Genomic DNA, 22518 nt, shown 5'->3' on the forward strand with positions numbered 1-22518 from the left:
TACCTTTAAGACTTCTAGGCTGATTTGCAAATGACCTCTATTGTGATTGGCTAACCTCTGCAAACTGATTTCTAAATTTTGAGTTGTGACAGCAACAAAACATCAAACTCAAAAAGAGAAACACACTATTTTCTAGGGCTGGGTATTGACACAAATTTCACAATTCGATTCGATTTCGATTACGATTCGATTCGATTCGATTCAATATTGATTATTTTGGATATCAAGTACAATACATAGCAAATTTTCTCAAGGAAAACAAATGTCTTAACTATTATTGTAAACTATGGGAGTCAGTTGTACTGTAGCCTATAGGCTTCATTAGCCTACTATAATATTGAAGGTAAAAATGAACTGATTTGTATACAAACACTTAAAATACACTTATTTATTTTTATAATAATAAGGTTATATGAAATTACATACAAATTTAAATGGTGGCTGTCATAAAAAACTTTCCAGATTAATTCAAACAATAATCAATTGAATCATTTATTCAAACATGCATAATCAATCCATATTGAAGAACATTAAACATTATAATGAATATGTAATATGGTGCATATATTTAACAAAATGCTCCTCTCTAGAGTACATTTTTCTAGCTGACTAACGAGTTTATGGTCACTGGATATGTTTTTTCAGAGGTAAATGTGACGTTACATGACATTGTTTAATAACGTCTTTCCACGGTTGAAACACTGATTGAGCGATTCCATGTGACATGATACGGACTTCGATAAGTTGTACTCTACCTTTTAACACATTTTCAGATCCTCATTCATGTTTATTTCGCGCTGTAACTGGTATTATTAAGGCGGAAGAGAAGGTCACGTGCGCTCGGCGATGCTGCTTCTCTTAAGCTGAGCTGCGCCAGAGCGATCCAATATTAACCAGCTGCAGAACCGCAGAACCATACGTCATAGCAGTGTGAGGATGACAGCGCCAGCCTAACAGTCTGATGCCGGAAGTGGGCGGGGTAAAATCATCTATGGGGTGGAGATGGGTAGGTTTAGGGGTGGGTTTAGGGATCAGGGGGTGGAGATGGGTAGGTTTAGGGGTGGGTTTAGGGGTCAGGGGGTGGAGATGGGTAGGTTTAGGGGTGGGTTTAGGGATCAGGGGGTGGAGATGGGTAGGTTTAGGGGTGGGTTTAGGGGTCAGGGGGTGGAGATGGGTAGGTTTAGGGGTGGGTTTAGGGGTCAGGGGGTGGAGATGGGTAGGTTTAGGGGTGGGTTTAGGGATCAGGGGGTGGAGATGGGTAGGTTTAAGGGTGGGTTTAGGGGTCAGGAGGTGGAGATGGGTAGGTTTAGGGGTAGGTTTAGGGTTCAGGGGGTGGAGATGGGTAGGTTTAGGGGTGGGTTTAGGGGTCAGGGGGTGGAGATGGGTAGGTTTAAGTATGGTATATGTAAGGTGGATATGTATGGTATGCGGTAGGGCTTGACTGACAAGCTGAGCCATATCGCATTAATAATCGCTGGCCATACGTCCGCGATTTTAATGCGATATGGCTCAGCTTGTCAGTTAACTACGGCTCTTTGTAGTAAATGCCGCTCCATCTGAAAGCAGGTGATGGCAATTTACTACTAATCAAGGAACCGGCTTTACTGACGAGATGCGCATAACAATCTCACGATTTAAATCGCCCAGCCCTAGTATGCGGTTCCGGCATCAGACTGTTAAGGGGGTCGCACACCGGACGCGCAGCTCAGCGCCACATCTTTTAAATTCGAACACATTATTCTCTATGAGTGTACACACACCGGCGGCGCCTTTCGGCGTCTGTCCGCGGCGCCCAGCTACGGTTCAGGACCTTGTTCAAAATCCTGCCGCGCCACAGAGCGCCATTTACATAGTTTTACATTAAATGTACATTTATTTGTCTCAAATCGTCGTTAATGTATATAATGACTTCACCCTGAGCTGCAATATACATTTTGTTTTACATTCATTCACAGAAATCAGCTGCTTGAATGAAAACGGCTGATGTTATCGGATTTTCAGGTGATATTTTCAATTCATTCAGTTTAACGGACGCTCTGAGGTAAAGTGTTCAGACTGCAGACTTAGCAACGATTGTATTTAATTGTACAGTACAATCATAACATAGTACAGACATTATCTTAATTCCATAATGTCCTTAAACATAACAATATTATTGGCCATAAATTGAGAAAGTGCGTGTCCGGTGTGCGATACCTCGAGTTGTCCTAGACATGGCGCGGCGCGGCGCCTACTATTTTCCATGATAAGAGCCATGAACAAGTCCAAATATCTACAAGTGAAAATGGAGTGCGACTATAATAATCCTGTCAGCTAATTTAACATTGGTTGCAACAACTGCAACCGTACGTAAATGAAATTTCATTCAGTGATTCCTGGAATCAAGTCAGTCCCAAAATACCATTTTAAATAAGCATGTAATGCGCTCACAACAGGCATAATTACACGCTATAAATCACTGAATACAAGGTCTCAGACTGTCATGCGACGCTCAAAAAAGAGAAAAGACATCTAATATCGCACGTCTTGCCACCAGTTAAAAGCTATTTAAACTCAGCTAGGTTCAGAAAATGCAAAAACTTGGCGTTGCTAACACTATTTTCTCCTAGTTGCACAACATTAGCACATGCAATATAATTGCAATTGCTTTTGGTGTAAATACGTCATTTAATAGTGGAACGAATGTCAGTGTAATTCATTCATGAATCCATTAAAGTGTCTGATTAAATTGAATGCATCAATTACAGTTATATACATTATGCATTATAATGGCAAAACGCTAATGGACAGAGCAGAGTGACGGGAGGAATGGAGGTCACGGAGGTCGAGCACACGGAGAGATGGACGACCAGAGAATTGAAAGAAAATCTCAGCGTGGGGAATCAATAAGGGAGGCAATGAGATTGAATTTCTTTCAGCCAATTAATCAGGTGAACAAACATTCAAATTTCTTTGGGTTTGAAGGCTTTTTATGAACTTTGTGCCCAATTTAAAGGCAATTAATCAATCACATCGGACATTTTATAGATCACAAGAGCACTTTGTCACCAGTTCTCAGGGGACGAGAGAAGATCAAACGCAGCAGTGTTCCTCTCATGCAGTCACAAGCTTGTATGTTGTACAGATTGTATACGCCAGAGAAACAAGCGCGTTGCCATCTTTAGAATCTTGTCTTTGAACTTCTGTTTTTACGATAGCGCTGTATATTTCTATGGCATCGCTGTCGTAGGATAATTAGCTGGTGAAGTGGATTTACTTACTGTAGAGTTAACGAGAGCTTATCATGAGCACTGTAATGTTTGAAGCGAGTGTCATAACAAATGTCAGCAGACTGGGAAGATTTAGAAACGAGTTTGGTTCATTCATAAATCCATAAGATCTTACCTTTAAAAATGTAGTGTATATCGATCGGGCCAGTGATGCATGAGATAAGATGCATGTGTAACAGTGTATTGGATTCGTGCAGCTCTTAAAGTGACAGCAGCCTAATATTCCTGCTGTTGTCTGTTCTTATACGTTAATCAAACAAAAGACAAAAAAAAAAAGCTCACTGCTCTTGACTAAATACCTGTAATAAGGGCTAATAGTTCTACAGTGAAGACATTTTTCTTTTTACAGTGAAGACATACTTTACATTTGATTACTATTTCTGTATCTGAAAATCTAGTTTAGACCTACATGAAAACCTGAAAAGAACTATTTATTTCATTTTCAAAATAAATTTATTTATTTTCATTCTATTTTGTTCTGTTGTATTTATTTGTGCTATTGCTCATAATTCGATTTTTTGTTCTAATTTTATTACTTATTACCTGTAATAATATTTCAAATGTATCGTTTTATTTAGGCTAGTAGTTTTTTGGTGTCATAACCTTATTTATTAAGGTAACATGGATCAAAAACAACAAAAACAATAAATAGGCCTATTTTATTTTATTCATTTATTTATTACATTTTTGTGGTGGGGCCAGTGAAAATTTTGGCAGGGCAAGTAAAAATGTTAACAAACTAGAAAAAATCCTTAGCGTTAAGCGTAATTAAAATCGCTAAGCGTATTTTCTTGGAAATGCATATAAAATATATACAGATATTGTGCTTGCAGAATGCAGACATTTGACTAATTCAGTATTCCATCGTACATATTCTAACATAACATAAAACATGACTGGGATATGAAAATATGCCTCAATATAGGAACGACCCACATTCAGTCTGATGCAGCACAACATCTGATATCAAATTCATCAAAGGGTTTGATTATCAGTCATTTATTGCTGCCTTTTTACTGTACTTTATATGAAATGACGGGACAAATTTTATAAATGTCATTTTATATGTTTGTATCCCCCTGAATGAAGCAGTGAGTGCGTAAACTGTAAACTAGCATCTCACTCAGGCAAACAGTAACATTCAGAGCTAAGCCCAACCGCTGACCTCATTCAAACACAGCTGCATTTAGTTTATTCAGTAGCGCTTTGAATATTGATGTACAACAAGCCAAAGCACTGATTAGCTCAAACACAAACGAGACAGTACATCTGCATTAATGCTAACACTGAACTGGAGTCAGTAAAAGAGCATCAGGAGCATGTTTCGATGGCTGCTTGACTGCTGCGCTCTGTGTGAATGGGGAATTCATTCAGATTTGATTTCTGATATTAGCTTGGACGGCGTGCCGGCAAACAGCGTGATGCTGAGCTTTTAAATATGAATCAGAAAACACGCTCAAGAAGTGCTGTGGGAGAGAGATCGAGCGAGAAGTTTGGGCCACAGCAGATGTTTCCTCAAACATATCGTCGCAAATAAACTCCTGAGCATATGTACAACACCCACACACAGATGCACACATATAGATTTTATCCAAAGCGACTTACACTGCATTGAAGTTGTACGTTTTATCAGATCATGCATTCACTGCGAATCGAACCCATGACCTTGGTGTCGCAAGTGACAAAGACTCTCAAACATTTTTTGTTAGCCGAAGCCCTTTGACATAAAATATTTTACACTGAGATTTCGAATTCATATCCAGTAACTTAAACACATTAGCATGTTCATGGTTCTCAGATGTCGGTTATTGTTCCACTGACATGCAGAAAAACAAATAAAATATTTAATATTTTTTACTGAGAAAATGATCTCATATCATAGGAAAACGTCTCATGCTGCTGAAACATCCAGGCCAAAGTTATATTTATATTTTAGAATATTTTTTATAATATTTAATTTTATTTTACACAACAAGATACTATTCATTCAGTCTGTTCATCATATAAAGCAATCAGACTTGGACTAAAGCACTCAATCTCTTTATGAACAGACTTTCAATGGAGGGACAGAAATCTCTCAGATTTAATTAAAAAGATCTTCATTTGTGTTCCAAAGATGAACGAAAGTCTGTTGAGTTTGGAACGACATGATGGCGAAATCCCTTTAAGATTTAGGGCCCTATCATATACGCAGCGCCAGGCGTGACGCAAGCGCAAGTGTTTTTTGCTAGTTTCAGCCTGACGCAGTTATCATTTTCACGTCCTGCGCCACATTGTTTAAATAGCAAATGCATTTGCTCCCATGGGCTGCTGGTCTGCAAACGAGGTGTGTTCAGGTGCATTGTTGACGCATTGCTATTTTGAAGCAACTGAAATAGAGTGTGCCATTGACCAACAAAAACCTGGTCTAGAGTCAATGGCACAATATTTTTGTTATTTAAAGAGTGCGTTAGTAATGTGCGCCTATAGGCAGGGCCACAACGCACGTACACTTTGTCCCCTAGACGGTCTGTCTGCTAGAAAAGCATTCAGTTTTTTCACTTGCTAATTCCGCCATGCAAAGAGCGAATCCGTCATGGCGCGAGCACAACTGGCTATTAAAGGGAATGGGAGATGAGACTCTGATTGGTTTATTGCACGTTACACCCAAAACACACCCATTACTCATTAAAGCGGGGCTCAGTAGTTTCGGGATTTCTTCGCTGTATTCTCGCTTTTTGCTCGCAGGTTTCTCTCTAGAGCTCCCCCCACAGCTTCGGAATAGATATTTGACAACACTGTTGTAAAAACTCGTTGGCGATTCTCAGACACCAGAGGCTAGTAGATCAACGACATCAAAGGAGATGGGACATTCTAAAAAACGTCTTCTTCATTCGGGTTCGAACAGCGTGAGGGAGCGCAATAATGACAGCATTTTAGCAGATTTCTTTTGGCCGTAAAGCAATTGTTTACATCGCGAGACCTAATATTACGCGATACTTCCTGACGCGGCGGCCGGCGGCCCGCCGGCTCAAAGTTGCAAGTGCGGATTTTCCACTCACGGGCACAAGGGGGGTGCGAAACGACCACCATTCAACCCGAAATAAGTATTATAACCATTCCAATGACTCCGAAGCTGTTCAGTTAAGGTAAAAAAGTTACTTAGTTCACCTTTAAGAGAATAGGGACAACCCTTTTAGACCATGCGCCGTGCGCGCCAACCATTTCTCCCATCGTTAAACTAGTAAAAGTGGATCCGGACACGCACTAAGTGCACTTGCGCCCTACGCTTTAGACCATGTGCTTAGATCGTTTAAAATGGGCCCTTAAAGTGTAAATTGCAGGTTAACCACCACAACCAATTAATGTGTAAATTAAAGTGTTCAATATGTATATATGTAAAAATGTCTGTCTTAAAATGCGTTAAAATAACCTTTATTGGGGTTTCTTCAAAGGTAGCGTGTTTTTTACAGTGACTGGGTGATGACGTCATAAGAGGCACTCGCAACCCATACTCTGCTAGATTCCTACTGTTTGTGGCTATTTGGAGAAGGACTGGAAGATTGATAACATTAGGGAACAAGCCAAAGTCTTTTCAAAATCTTGCCGTCATGTAGAATAGCAAGGAAGGACAACGACTGAAGACATTATTTACTTACATGGTGTCAGTAGTCCTAATCAGAGCTGTAGAGATGCACACACTGCACAGGCACAATGGCGCTTTGCCGGCATCTGCTGACAGAACGCGATATTGTCAGTGCTAAAACGCAACTCCGCAACGACACGGAGCTGTCGCGAGATACACGCCTTTTTACCTGGATTAAGCCGAGAAAAGTCGTTTTGGACGGACCGAGCTCAAGGCGGATGAGCGCAGCCCGCAGTAGGGCAAGTGTGTTTCTGCGGCGGGGTCCAGTTAGAGAAAGATGAACAAAAACCACAGAGTGCCGAGCAACCGAACTCTGAACGCCGTGGAGGTGAATTTTGATGTATTTAACCATATTTGCTAGCTAGGTCTCCAATATAACTGCTAAAGTTAGCCTACTTGCCGTAAGACTAATGGTAACTCTAGGCTTGGAGTCCCTCTTATGACGTCACGCCCAGCCTAGTGGAAGGGAGAGGGAGTGCTTAAAACCACTGTAAAAAGTACCAACTTTTCATATTATATTCAGCATTTTGGTATAAAAAACATACAAAACAATGGTGGGCAGTTCTTATCTTTATGTTTAATAAGCACATTGCATTATCTTCGAGAAAAATTTAACCTGCAATTTACACTTTAAGCGTTCAAATTTACCACATTTCCAATGCAACTTATTTCAAACTTTTGGAATGTTCCAAAAAGAATTCCATGTCAAAAAAGAACTCATCCTTTTAAGTACTACATTCATGTGCCATGGCATTTACACGGCAGAAAACACCACTTGGTAATGGTAACCACCAAAATAGCATGGTAATACCATAGTACAGTTTTGTTAGTGAGTAAAAAGAAGACAGAACTGCCAGCACCTACCATGGTTGATTTTGTTGTGTACAGGTGTGTAGTGGTTCTTGGACGTCCGTACAGGCGTGTTCTCTTTGGACGAGGCGTCTATAGCAACGACGTTTTCATGCTCGTATACCGGAACGGACCCCTGCTGTCTCAATATGTCCGCCAGCGCTCTGTGAAAAACACACAAGTCCAAGATCATTTCACTACTCTCCAGAAACAAAACCTGTCCAAATGCGGTTCAGCTTTGAAATAAAAGCTTGTTTAGCATTTCATCCAGTTTAAAGATTCAAACACACACCGGCCCCCAAGAGGTTTTGTCAATTGGCCCTGTTAATGCTATTGTTTCTGTTGTTTTCCCATTCGCGAAGGTTCTTGCCTCTTGGAACTCGCACACACACACACACACACACACACACACACACACACACACACACACACACACAACTTTAATTGCGCTTTGTGTTATAATGAACAGTCGAGGTTTAGTCTCCCAGGTTTTCTAGACCTCAGGCCTGTGAGCTCTACAGCAATAAACACAAGCCATTAATCAATGTTTCTCGGCAATATAGCGTTGGAGCAACACACCCCACCTACACCAGCCTAATGGGATTCAAATTCTATTCATGTTTTTGCTCTTTGGCCCTAAGGACACGGTTTCTGACTCGAGACCCAACCGCCTCATGGATTTTCGAAGCAGTTGCAATCCGAGATTCTGGTCGCTGAAGTTAATGGTATTTTCTCACTAATGCAGTTTTCGGAGCGTGTGCAGTTATATGGGCCTTAACTTTTTTACTGCAGACGAACTTTGTAAGTTTGGGATAGTGTTGCCTAGTGGGTAAACATCAAAGTTGGTGATTAAAAGGTTGCAGGCTCCTTATTAAATTTTGCAGATATTCGGTAGCACTTTATTTTACAGTCCTGTTCCCCATGTACATAGTAGTAGTTGTAATAACTGGGTACTAACCCTGACCCTTAACCCATGTAGTTACCTTATATTACCCAGTACTTTACCCAGCACGTACATGTACTGTAAAATAAAGTGCACCCCATATTCAATCTTGATGTGTGAAGATGCACCAGGTTTGACGTAGATTATGGTTTTAACTGGTTGTAATGTGCAAAATGTGAATAAGCACAGGTGTGAATGACAAAAATGATAGCAATTTTTATGGTAAAATACTGTAAAAATGTGAAAAACTAATATATCTACTTGGACATCCCATGTCATTTTACATGGTCATTTTATAATTTACACTGAAAGCCCATTAATTGGCATTCCCAGAATTCTATGTGTGACATTCAGGTTTCACAGTTGATGGTTGTTCATTGAAATAACTTTCTTCTTAGTTTTTAATTATCGGTTGTACATAATGGTTTTATGCTACATCTTTTGTCATTAAATAAATGTAAATAAATGAATGACCAAATACTTAATAAATAGTTAGATAGTATAAGGTATAGTAACATTATTAAGGTTAATGAAATAAATCTACAGTAAAAATGTACAAGTTTGTAAATAAATATACGTTTGTAAAAAAAATTATTTTAGTAATACTGTAATTAACATTATTTCAGTTAATGAAATACACATTTTTGATGTAAATTTAAGTTCATGAATAAAAAAATTATAATAAAAAACAGGTTACACTTTATTTTAAGATGTTTTGTTACACTGTAATTATACAGTACATTTAAGTACTGAGCAATATTAGGTACTTACTATAGGATTAGGGTTCGGTTTGGTTTAGGGTTAGTTGCATGTAATTATGCATAATTTATAGTTATTACTATAGTAACTGCATGTAACATATGTAACAATGACACTGTAAAGTGTTACCAAAATGTTTTTGTCATGTTTTGTCAGACAAGTTTTTTACTGTAAATTTAAGTTTAATAAGTAAAATGTAAGGTTATTCATAATGTTTTTTTTTTTTTTTTACTGTAAAAGTTCTGGCATCCACAGCTGCCATTTTGTAAACATAAACTTTACTGTTTTTATTTTACAGTGTACGGCAGAGGGAAAATTAATAAAATTTGTGTCTATTCCTCACATATAGCTATCATATGGCTTCAGAAGAATTGGAATATTGTACAAAAGTCATTTCCACTACTTATATGTTTATTAGAACCACAGAGAAAGTGCAAAAAAAATTAATAATAATAATGATAAAAATAATAATAATAATAATAATAATAAATAAATAAATAAATAATAATAAAATATATATATATATATATATATATATATATATATATATATATATATATATATATATATATATATATATATAATAAATGCTCATTCAGAACCAGTAAAAAAGGTTGGATTCGGTCGGACCATCAGTTCTCATGGCCAGCTATCTCAAACACGGCTATAGATCCAGCAGGCCTGGATGCCATCTTTCCTCACATGAGAAGCCTGAAATGGCGTCTTAACTGTGTCAATGTCAGCGTATTCGCTCTGCCTCACGGTCCACATCTCTGAGCGCGCGAGAGACAGATAGAGAGAGAGAGAGAGAGAGAGAGAGAGAGTGTGTGACTTTGGAAGGATGTATAATTAGTCTTTCCCTTCCAGGAGAAGGCCTTTTTTAACAGAAGTTGTTCTCACGTGGGGGCGACCTGGTTTCAGTGGCCCAGTTGGCTGTAAGGCTCTGAGCTCAACTCCACCGTTCCACCTTTTTCAGCTCAAACACTGCAGGATTGGTGACACTTTCAGGCCCGCCCGGCTTGGCTACATTAATGCACTTCAGTGGGCTCTTTTACTGTAGTTTTTGCATGTCACTTCCTTTTTAGGTTATTGCTGTACAATCTTAGGGGGAAAAAAAGGTTCATTGGGGTTCTATATAGAACTATTGGGCCAAAAAGGTTCTAGTGGAGAAATGTCTTAAATGATTGCATAATACTTTCATGCTTGTTTTTTTTTTTTTTTTGGAGTGATACAGTATGTTTACGAGCTGCTTAATTCATAAAATGTAATTACAATAAATACAATTTTAATTCATTAAAACTAAATCCAAAAAATGATCCCATGATGGAAATGTTCTATATATGATGCGCCTGACAGAACCCTTTAAGGTTCTATAGAACCTTTTCTTCTAAGAGCATAAGTTTAAGAGATTTAGAACAGTTTAACATAATCCATGTTTCCATCCACCTTTTATATCGGATGCATTTTTATCGGATAAGAAGACATGCGCATAAACCATGATTGAAACACGTTTACCGAAAAAATCCCTCAGTGTGCAGCAGAAAACTAACAAGACTTTGCCTCAACAGAGGATGTGATTGGATAACTGGAAAAACCAACGGACCAATCACATCGTACAGGATCTCAAATGTTGGTTTGGTCGTTCTGAAAATCCTGAACCAAGAATCATCAGAATGATTCGGTTTAATTCCCTCTCAGAAGTCTCTCACGCGATTGCGTTCCCAAACACCAGACATCCGAACGAGAGAGAACCTTTTATTGCGTTCTGAGACACATTTATGATGTACTGTACAAAAAAAGAGCCACAGTGGCTTCCTTGATGGCAGCAACTTCCATTTTTATAACAGATATTTTGTGGCAATTTCCCAGAAAGTGATTATTTTGTTCTCTTGAACACACGAGATGGAAACACTGCTTTATTCGAAAATGTTTTATGCAATATATTCCAATTTTGCAACTTTGGATGGAAACATACACCCCTCATCCCTATATCAAAATATCAAAATTAAAAATCACTGTGGTTACAGTAACACGCTCACAATGAAAGTGGGCAAAGCAATGAACGCAGAAGTATACAGCTACTAGACTAGTGTGATAGAACCATTCAACAATCTTGTTAAGTGTGCGTTAAGTGTGTTCAGTTTTTCAACTTCATATCATGACCCATGAAAAGCTGGTAAACAGCAGTAAGTTTCAAATCTCATGCACAACCTAAAAAAGGATGATCTTGACAACTTTACAGATCAAAAAATATATTTTTATCACTAAATAATGAACATTATAAGCTGCACATTTCTGCCTTTAAACCCTTTAAAATTGTATGGCTTTGTTTACATTTTAAGTGCCTTATTGAAACTGTAATTTTTGCCTAAATAAATAAATGACCAAATACAAATAAATACTAAATCAGTCAATCAAAATGATCTTCTATGGTTAATTAACATTTTCCAAAAATGTTTTTTTCATAAGTATTCTCAATCTTTTAAGAGGCCGTTTAGGGTCAAGTGACACACACACACACAGGATAAATGCATTGCGAGACATGCAGGTGATGCATTGCCACGCAAACAACCTTCCATGTTTTGGCAGATCCTCTTCAAAAGCCATTCAATTGTCTGGAGTTAATATATGCAAGACGCTGCTAAGGGTAATTTGGGCCCGAGCGCTACCCTGTTTGCTCTAAAGACACATCCAAACACCAGCGTGAGTTAATTACATCCTCACAAAACACCCTGGTGCAGCCTCCGGGGACACACAAGCACCATTTCTGAACAAATCAAGGCCAATTTCCCTCATTCCATCACCTGAATTGGGTTGAATGGTGAAACATATGGGGGCTTTAGAGACTCGATGTTGCTAGAGCGGGAATTAAACACTTTAACTACACACTCACTCAAACGCACTCTCTTACTCTGGTTGCATGTTTAAAATGCAAGTAAAAGCAGTGATTGAAACTGTGATGCATTAGAGGTCCAAAATGTACTTTGTCCACACTTGTCAATGGAGAGTGAATTGACACAATTACATTTACCTGCAATAATACATTTTGCGGATGCTTTTATTATTTATCTAAAGTTTTAAATGTAAATTCATGTTCCAGTTGCACTTATTTGTTGACACATTTTTCAGGTTAAACAACAATAACCATTACTTATACTATCAAGAAAACAACAACAACAACAACCAATATAGTTCTATTGCAATACAACAACGTAATTAATGTTTAGTCAAACTAAATAATTTTCTCAGAAAATTAAGAACTATTCTTAAATTAAGAATATTAAAATAAAGAACACAGTAACAAATGTCATATTTCATGTTAACTGATTTGTTAACTGATGTTCAGCTGTTTTATTAGTCGCCTTATTTTCACAATACGTGTGTCATGATGGTCACAGATATGGAGATGGACTGTATCTTTTATTTCACCAATCCGATTGCTTATTAAAATATCCCTCACAGATCATGTTTTCAAGTCATTTGACGTTTGAATGTAACGTGGCAAAGCAGTGATATCAAGTGAGCAAGTTATTTATTTTTTAAATACACTGTAAAAAAAAAAAAGTTGAGAAAACGTAAAAGTTTAAGGCAACCAGCTGCAGGACATTTTTAAGTTTTCTCAACTTACGTGTTTGAGTTATCTCAACTTTTCTCAACTTTTTTCATGTTAAATAGTTGAATAAAATTTAAAAACTGAATTTGTCATACAAAACGTAAGTTGGATTTTTTACAGTGTAGTTTTCACAGTAACACCATTATTTATTAATGCAGACCGATTTGTTGATGCGGAACGCGCCGGAAAACGAGAGGCGGGATTTATTGTGAAATTGTAATAAGCCAATCACAGCGCATGTGACTTTTCCCCATTCATTCTTAAAGAGGCCATGTTATATTTGTTTTTGGACTCTACTAGATTTTCACGCTTCAATGTTCATAAAACAACATAGTTCCTGTTACTATTAAGCTCCTCCTTCTGAAAGAGCAATGTGCTCTGATTGGTCGGCTGGAGCAGTGTGCTGTGATTGGTCAACCGCTTCAAGTGCGTGTTTTGGAAATGTCGTTTCCCTTATACCATAACCTTACTAACTACTAACTAACTCTACTAACTATTAACTAACTCAACCAGGACTCGTCCCTTTTTTCTGCGTATGCCTTGAGCGGGAATTATTTAAATGAGGAATATTGTGACGCGTTTGTTCCCGGAAGAAAACTCAAGACAGAAACAGTGACACTGATATAGAGAATAACTCCCGATGGTGGGACTTGGCAGAACTTGAGAGAGACTCTGCTTCACTGCAAAAAATGCTTTTATGACATTTATAAAAAATTATATATATAATTTTTTTTAGATATTTGGACTGGAAACAAGACAAAAATACTAAGTAGGAAAAGCATTTTTTTTTGTTCTCTTTGTTTCATTCTTTAACCATTGGCATCACCGCTGGACAGTGTCACTTTAGAAAAATGAATGAATGATTTATATGCCTTCTAATGTCGTGTTTTGTAATATTTGCGTTGTCTTATTTTTGTACTGTTTATTATTTTTCTCATCCAATTTTTCGAGGAGACAATGCCTCCTCAGAGGAAACAAGCCCTGGCCAAATGGGTCAATCAAAAGACGAGTTTATTTCCACAGCTTTCTTTTTAAAGCACTGAAATCGAGAACAACTGTGACAAAGTGGTCTGTCTGGGTAAAAAAGTCCTTCTCTTACGTCAGAGCGAGCTCGGATTGCATCGGAGCGTGTTCCCGAGGAGACTGATCAATAAAAGCACTCGGATCACCCGCGGAGGCTTTCAAAACACGGCCTCTCTGTTTTGCTGAAGGTCACCGGTGAATCTGCATGTGCTGAACACAGCTGCCACCTCTTTTAACCTCTTTTAACCTCTTCCACCTCTCAGCTTCAGCTCACAGAGACCTCGGATGCCATGGGGAGCTGGGAAATTATCCAAAACTCAGCTTTTTTTGCCACTGAGATGCGTGGTTAATCATGTGTTCCACTCAAACTGCTAATGTACGGCTGTCAGGTTATAGAGCATAAAGCTTTATGCCATCAACGTCACTGGTAAACCAGCTCCAGGCAATCTGATTGGCTGGAATAAACACTCCCAGAGTGCTTTTTAACCGGGATACAATAGGCATGTTTGAGTTTTTCCTTTGGTCCGCACCGGCCGAGCCATGACAGTGATGAGGGTTTAAAACACTCTAAGGTCAGAACTGAATCATTATATGCTTACAGAGCTCCGGAAGTCACTTTGCGCTGAGTGCAGAGTGTGAAAACCATCTAAAGTCTTTTCAACAACTGCTAAAGCGGATGGAGAGGATTCACTTTGGCATTAGCTGTCATGTTTCCACAGAGTTCTTTAAAAAAATGACGGTTTGGTCGTCGTTTACTCACCTTTCAAAAGCCTTAAAGGATTAGTTCACTTCAGAATTCAGAGTCACGTGGGTCCGCCAAGGAAGATGGCAGCACAGTTGTGTAGCAAATATTTTCTATTTATTCGAGCATATTCACTCCACATTTTTATCAAAACTAGTGTCCTTGGTAAGATCAAATACTTGGAGAACAAAAAAGTGCTTTAGATCGCAAACGTCGACCTCCACATCTAGTATTTTAAGGAGATAACGACGAGCCGCATAACGACCAGACAGACTTCACCGGCACACGGTGATAATACAAAACTTATTATCCGAAATAAGTTAAATGAACTCTACCTTACAAGTAGTAGCGACGGATGCGTCATCAATACAAGAGGTTGTTACTGACCTTAAAAATTCAGTGAATGCAATCCAAGAAAGGCTGCACGAAGCTGAGGGCCGCATCTCCAATATGAAAGACGTCACCTCGTAGCTCGTCGGTGACGGCGAGTGACATGATAAACGCCTGGAAGTTATGTGGAACCGAATCGAGGATTTAGAAAACAGGAGCCGACGCAACAACGTAAGGATGATCGGTCTGAAAGAAGGGCTGGAGGCAGGTGGATTGATCAAGTGCGTGTGTAAAATCTTATCGGAGGGACTCGGTATTGATATGGATGGAAAGTTCAAGATTGAGAGGGCGCACTCCCTGGCCCAGTGTTGATCAACCACCAAGAATAGTTTTGATTAAGTTTCTGCGTTCGTCAGCCAGGGAGAAAGTATTACAAGTGGCCAAAGAAAAAGGAATGGCCGAATGGGAGGGATGTAGGATTTCCTTCTTCCCTGACATGTCAAGAGAGCTGGCCAGAAAACGGAGGGATTTCACCTCTTTGCGGAGGATGCTGAGAAGCGTCAACGTGAAATATATGCTGGCATATCCAGCCTCACTTCGTTTCACATGGCAAGGGAAGAATAAGGCGTTTAGGGTGGTTTTTTTAAACAATTTGTTACTTTTTGTTAAGTAACAAAATTTAGCAGAAAGTAGTTTTGTTGTTTGAAATGTTCAACTGCAGTTTGTTCAATTTGAATAAATGTGCATCACGGTTTAATATGCCATTCCCCAATAGGGGGCAGTCACTCAACGCATTTGATTACGCGCACGATAATGTGCGATTAATTTGTATTATACATAGGTAGTAGTCACATCAGGTTTATAACATGGAATATTAACGGATGTGGAAGTCCGATTAAAAGAAAAAAGGTCCTGTCGTATCTCAAACATAAACAAGTGGATGTTGCTTTTGTACAGGAAAGTCATGTAACAGATAATGAAGCGCTCAAATTCAAAAGAGACTGGTTGGGACATGTATTTTATTCATCATTTACAAGCAAACAAAATGGGGTTATGATCCTAATAAATAAGAGGCTGAATTTTGTCATGTTAACGGACACTAAAGACGATATTGGGAGGATTATAGAAACCCTTATTAATGGAGTTAAAGTGATATTATGCAATGTATATGCCCTCAACAAGACAGATCCGGGTTTTATTAATAAAATAAACAAGATTATTGGTGAGAAAGAGGGGCAAATCATTTTGGCTGGGGACTTTAATCAGGTTATGGATGGGGTTCTGGATAAGAGTAAAAATCAGGGACCTTCAATAGGATAGGGCTGCCCTTCATTTGCTAACAGAGGATATTGGATTGACTGACATGTAGCACTTGGTAAATCCAACAGAAAGAGAATATACTTTTTTTCTCATTGCCATAAATCTCACTCTAGGATAGATTTTGTTTCTTGCTTTCGAACTCTATCACTGATCAGGTAGTAGATTGTAAAATTGGAGCAATAGTATTATCAGACCACGCGACTGTGGAATTGGGTATAGCTCTAAATACAGAAGCTGGTAGAAAGGGAAGATGGCGTTTAAATACTGCATTATTACAAGATGAGGAGTTTAGCACATTATTGGCTGATGATCTGACCTCCTTCTTTGAATTGAATGTAGGAAGCACTGATAAGTTGGCGTATGTATGGGAGGCCTCAAAAGCATACATTAGAGAAAAAGGAAGGAAGGAAGAGACTTGGTTAAGAACTTGGAAGCAACAATTTGTACACTGGAGAAGGAGTTGGCTAGACATTACTCTAATGATTTATATCAGGATATTTGTAAATATGAAGTTTTATTTTATAAGGGAGGTGAAAAAGCGGGCAAGCTCCTGTCCAGACAATTAAAACAGCAAAATGCTGCTAACATTATTCCGGCAATTAAGAAAGGAGATACTATGGTATCATTGACAAAAGATATACACAAGGTTTTTCAGAAGTTCAATAAATCTTCAGGTAGTCTGGATGGAGAAAAACTGATTTTTTTTTCCTTTTTTTTTCCGAACATTACCTAAATTAGATGTATTGCAATCCGAGTCTCTAGATCTTCCCATTACACAAGAGGAGGTTAAAGCTGCAATAACCTCTATGAAATCTGGCAAATCACCAGGGGTGGACGGGTTTCCAGCTGAATATTATAGAAAGCAGGTTGACATAGTGGCCCCAATTCTAACAGAAGTCTATATAGAGGCATTTGAAGCTTAAGTATTGCCTAGTACTTTCATGGAAGCACTGATAACACTGATACCTAAAAAAGATAGGGATTTAACAGATCCGGCTAATTTTAGGCCAGTAAGTCTTATTAATGTGGACTGTAAGGTGTTTTAGCTTCATGGTTAGAGCTAAATTTTAGCTTCCCAAGTATAATTTATAAAGACCAAGTGGGCTTCATTAAAGAGAAGGTCATCAGCCAATAATATGAGAAGGCTAATTCATCTGATGTGGCTAAATTCTTCAGAAAACACCCCGATCGCGGCTATATCCTTAGACGGCGAAAAGGCTTTTGACAGGGTGGAGTGGGGCTTTTTGGTCGCAGTTGGATTCAGTCATACTTTTTAGGTCCTGGGTTAGTTTATTATATAAAAATCCTAGAGCAGCAGTGATGACAAATGGCATGACTTCATCATTTTCTTACAGTTTCAAGAGGTACTCGTCAAGGATGCCAACTCTCCCTGTTATTATTCACAATAGTTTTAGAGACTCTAGCCATTATGATCAGGGCAGACTCAAACATTATGGGAGTAAGCGGGGTAGAGGAGGGGATAGAGCATAAGTTAATGCTGTATGTGGTTGATATTTTGTTGTTATCTCATGATCCTCACAAATCTTTACCTCCATTAATGAGCATTATTCAATTATATTCAAGTGTGTCAGGATACAAAATAAACTGGGAGAAGTCAGAAGCTATGCCAATATCTGGAACATGTCATTCCCATACAGTGACCCAGTTTGACTTTAAATGGATTCCAAAAGGTTTGAGGTACCTTGGGGTTAAATTAACGCAGAATGTGGAGGATATAATGTTGTTTATTATGAACTAATGAACCACTGCTGTCAAAGATAAAAACAAATAATGTGGACAAATGGGAACAGCTGAAACTCTCTCTGTGGGGTAAAGTAAATATTGTCAAAATGGTTATTGCTCCGCAGTTCAATTATATATCCATGATGATACCTGTGAACATTCCAGACCCTATCTTTAAAAGATATGACAAAATTATCAAGGACATTTTATGGGAAGGAAAAAGACAGAGGATCAAAATGAGTAAGTTGACCTCCCCAAGAGACAAAGGGGGCCTTGGACTACCTGATGTGAGGATGTATAATATCTCTTTTAAAATGGCCAAACTGGCTAAACATTGGGACAAGACAGATTCTGGGTTGGACTGGATCAAGATAGAACAGAAACTGGCCTCACCATTTCATCCCATTAGCATTTTCACAATGCTCTGGAGCTAAATGGGACTCAAATCCAGTGACAATACATTCAAGACATGTTTGGAGCAACAAAGTGTGCAGGACATCACATTATAAACAGTCATATGCATCATTGTGGAAACAATGGCAGCTTAAAGGGGTAACTGTAATTGGTGATCTGTATGAGAACAGAATTTTATGTCATACTCTGAATTGGTGAAAAAATATGATATTGGGGGCCAAGGAAACCTTTGGAAGTACCTGCAGATTAGACATTGTGTCAAGAACAAATTTAATGCAAGTGATAACCCTGTTTATGCCTATATTCAGTTGCCATGTGAAGCTCAGACTGCTTCTATGTGTTACAAATCAACGCTTAGTGTAACTGCAGATCTGTAATAACCTGAAAACAATATGGCAGAAGGATTTGGGGATTAATATCCATGATAATGACTGGCGGTACATTATATCTAATGTGGGTAAGAACATACGAGAAGCTAGGGGGAAATTCATTCAGTACAAAATAGTACATAGATATTATTATACACCATCTAGGCTTTACAGGATGGGGATAGCTGGAGATAATCTATGCTGGAAATGTAATGAAGAAGAGGGTACTTATTTACATAAGATTTGGGAATGTTCTTTAGTTCACCCATTCTGGTCTAAAATTCTGACAGTACTTGAAGAGTGAATGGGGTCTAATTTACCTGTGGAACCAAGACTATGCCTTCTTGGAGATAAATCAGTGAAACCTAACATAGCAACAAATATATTTAGCCTTGTTAAGAGTGGTTGTATTACAGCTGCCAGGATGATTTTAAGAAATTGGAAATGCCCCAAAACCCCAGACCTGAAAGACCTGGCTGATGGGATGATTGAAATTGCTTCATATGAGAGCATGTTGGGGAGACGGCATAGTGAGGGAGAAAAAAAAAAAAAAACATGGGATCATTTTTGGCATAAAAAATGGTGTAAATGAATAGGACTGCTTAACAATTGTTTAATTCTAATGTACTTTTGTTTTGGTTGTATTCCACTGATGGTGACTGTGGCTGAATGTGTAATTGCAAAGGTGATTACTGAATAATGTGGTGATGTACTCTGAAGTTTTGACTGTTGAACAATGAAAAAAGTTGAATTATAAAAAATAAAATAAAAATCTTCATAATGTACTCACCCCCCAAGTCATCCTAATCTTTCTCACCCCCAAGTCTTTCTTTCTTCAGTCGAAAAGAAATTAAGTTTTTTGAGGAAAACATTCCAGGATTTTTCTCCATATAGTGGACTTCAATGGGGTCCAACAGGTTGAAGGTCCAAATTGCAGTTTCAATGCAGCTTCAAAGGCTCTACATGATCCCAGCCGAGGAATAAGGGTCTTATCTAGCGAAACGATCAGTCATTTTCTAAAAAAGAAATAAACATTTATATACTTTTTAACTACAAATGCTCGTCTTGCACTGGCTCTGCGATGCGACACACATTACGTAATCACGTTGAAAGGTCAAGTGTGACGTAGGCGGAAGTACCGACCAAGTGTTTACAAAGCGAACGTGCAAAGACTAAGTAAAACGCCCTTTACACACAAAAAAACAACAACAAAAACAAAAAAAATAAAAGGTAAAACAATGATGTCGGACGATTTTGAAGTTTTGGAGTTTTTCGCCCTACCCTTCCAATGTGATTACGTAATGCGTGAAGTCGAGGACGTGCAGAGAAGAGCCATTATGGTTAAAGGGGTGGTTGATTGCTATTTCACTTTTTTCATTTTAAATACTGTGTAATGTTGCTGTTGGTGCATGAACAGTATCTGCAAAGTTGCTGCGCTGAAAGTTCAACGTAAGCGGAGATATCGTCTTTTAAAAATCAGGAAGTTTAATGCCTACAAAAACGACTCGAATGGGACTACAACGAGATACTTCCCGGGTTTTATACGTAACTAACCCATACATTTACATCAACCCTCCCTCCGGAACATGTTCTGCTGTCGAAGAGGAGGAGTTATAGTGGAGAGCTGTACAAATTTTGTAAACGTATTTTCCATGTATACTTTATGACGTAATTTTTTGATTTGATCAAGAACGCAAACCAATGCCAAAGCTGTTTGGTTATAGTAGCTAGTTAGTTCGATGTTATTTTGTGTGTATAAGCAACGTGTACAAACTTCAAAAAATTATCGCAACAGCAAACTTCAGCTGCTGTTATCACATGTACACCTAAAGAAACCGACAAACTGAGTAGCCTAAACTACCGGTAAGTTTTGTGAATAGTTAAACGGTTGTTCATTCTATCAATAAACAATATCTTTAAAAAACGGTATTACTCAGTCATGTATTCAGTTATATTAAATGTTTAATCAGGGGGAAACCGTATCTCAAAAGCTAACAAACAGCAGTAGCATTTTCAAGTAACAGCGTATGGAAATTCTTTGAGAAAATAATAATAAAAAAAAAAAATACCATTCAGAAACATTTAGTAAGAGCCGTGTTTGCGGAGGTTCTGCTTGACTCTCTTCATCACTGCTCTCTGGGTCTGATTCTGGCTCAAACTGATGAGGCAATATTATTGACACCATTACATTTGACCGGAGCACATGCAACTGTCGCCCGTAAAGGAAATGGGCGTGAAGATTCCGGACGCAGTTTAGCCAATTACAACACACCGGCCGAACTAACCAATCTGAGCCCATTGCCTGTTTCTGAGGGAGTGGTTTCATAGACTCAGGAAGTCAACCGGTCGTTCAAATGACAGAGGAGGAAGCGGCTTACAATAAAGGTGAAATTTATGAAAAATAAGGCGTTTTTTAACAAACGAAACACGAAGACATGTTATATTGCAGCCCATAAACACAATCAAGCAAAGAAAAAAGGCAGTAAACCACCCCTTTAAAAAGTATACTGTATAAAAGTAAAAAAATAAATTGAAAATTTAAATTGAAAAACCTTCATTTCTTTTCGACTGAAGAAAGAAAGAGATAAACATCTTGGACGACGTGGGGGTGAGTAAATTATCAGGAAATTTTAATTCTGGAGTGAACTAAATGAGGCAAGGCTGCAGAGTTACATTCAAGGCATTTTAAGGTATGCATACTTTTTTTTTTTTTTTTTTTTTGGTAAAAACGCTTAAATATATTTTTTTGGTGATTAAAGATAGGTTTTAAGAGATAAAATGATTGACTACAGGGGGACTTTAACATTACACACCCTAAGATCATCGTCCCGTTCTTTGCATGTAGTCAGATCCGTTTCTACATGACTTGGCATAAACCGAGATTTTCCGCTCTTCGAAGCAAGTTTAATGTTTGAAAATGAGCGATGGTTTGGCTCGATAAGACTCTTATTCCTCGGCTGGGATCATGTAGAGACTTTGAAGCTGCACTGAAAATGCAATTTGGACCTTCAACCTGTTGGACCCCATTGAAGTCCACTATATGGAGAAAAATCCTGGAAATTTAGTTTCGACTGAAGAAGGAAAGACATGAACATCTTGGATGATGTTAATTCAATTTGACAAACAAAAAACATCTTACTGACCGACCGATTTATGTATATGTATATTGCATGTCAATTCCAAGATTATGATCATATATTCATGGAACTGAACATTCATTCATTACTTTTTAGGCAAGTAATGTTCTTATTTCCTTACTGGTGAATCTCTCAAGGACTTTTCTTTATTCTGCTGTTTTCTCCCAGAGGCTGTTCATTCTCTGGCCATTTCAGCAGGTGTCTAAAGCAGCACAGCGCCATCAATATTTAAACAAAGATAGACAACACGCTGAGACACAGCAGGGGGTTCTGGGTAGCTGAGAGATGGAGAGTCATCACACGGGGATGAAGAGATCGGACAGGACTGCAGCTGCTCACCCAATCACATTCCTTATTATGTCATCAACACGAGACAATTAGAT

General features: G+C 38.3%; 1 protein-coding gene across 1 annotated transcript in view; it reads right to left on the bottom strand.

The window, feature by feature from the left end:
- Nucleotides 1-22518, bottom strand: part of LOC311300508 (shisa family member 6) — a 107218-nt gene that overhangs the window by 76850 nt on the left and 7850 nt on the right. Inside the window, exon 3 of the mRNA XM_084424807.1 lies at nt 7759-7907. Coding sequence (XP_084280933.1) covers nt 7759-7907 — 149 coding nt within the window. The remainder of the gene's footprint in view (nt 1-7758; nt 7908-22518) is intronic.

This window comes from Rutilus rutilus (assembly GCF_951802725.1).
Source record: "Rutilus rutilus genome assembly, chromosome: 1".
NCBI lineage: Eukaryota > Metazoa > Chordata > Actinopteri > Cypriniformes > Leuciscidae > Rutilus > Rutilus rutilus.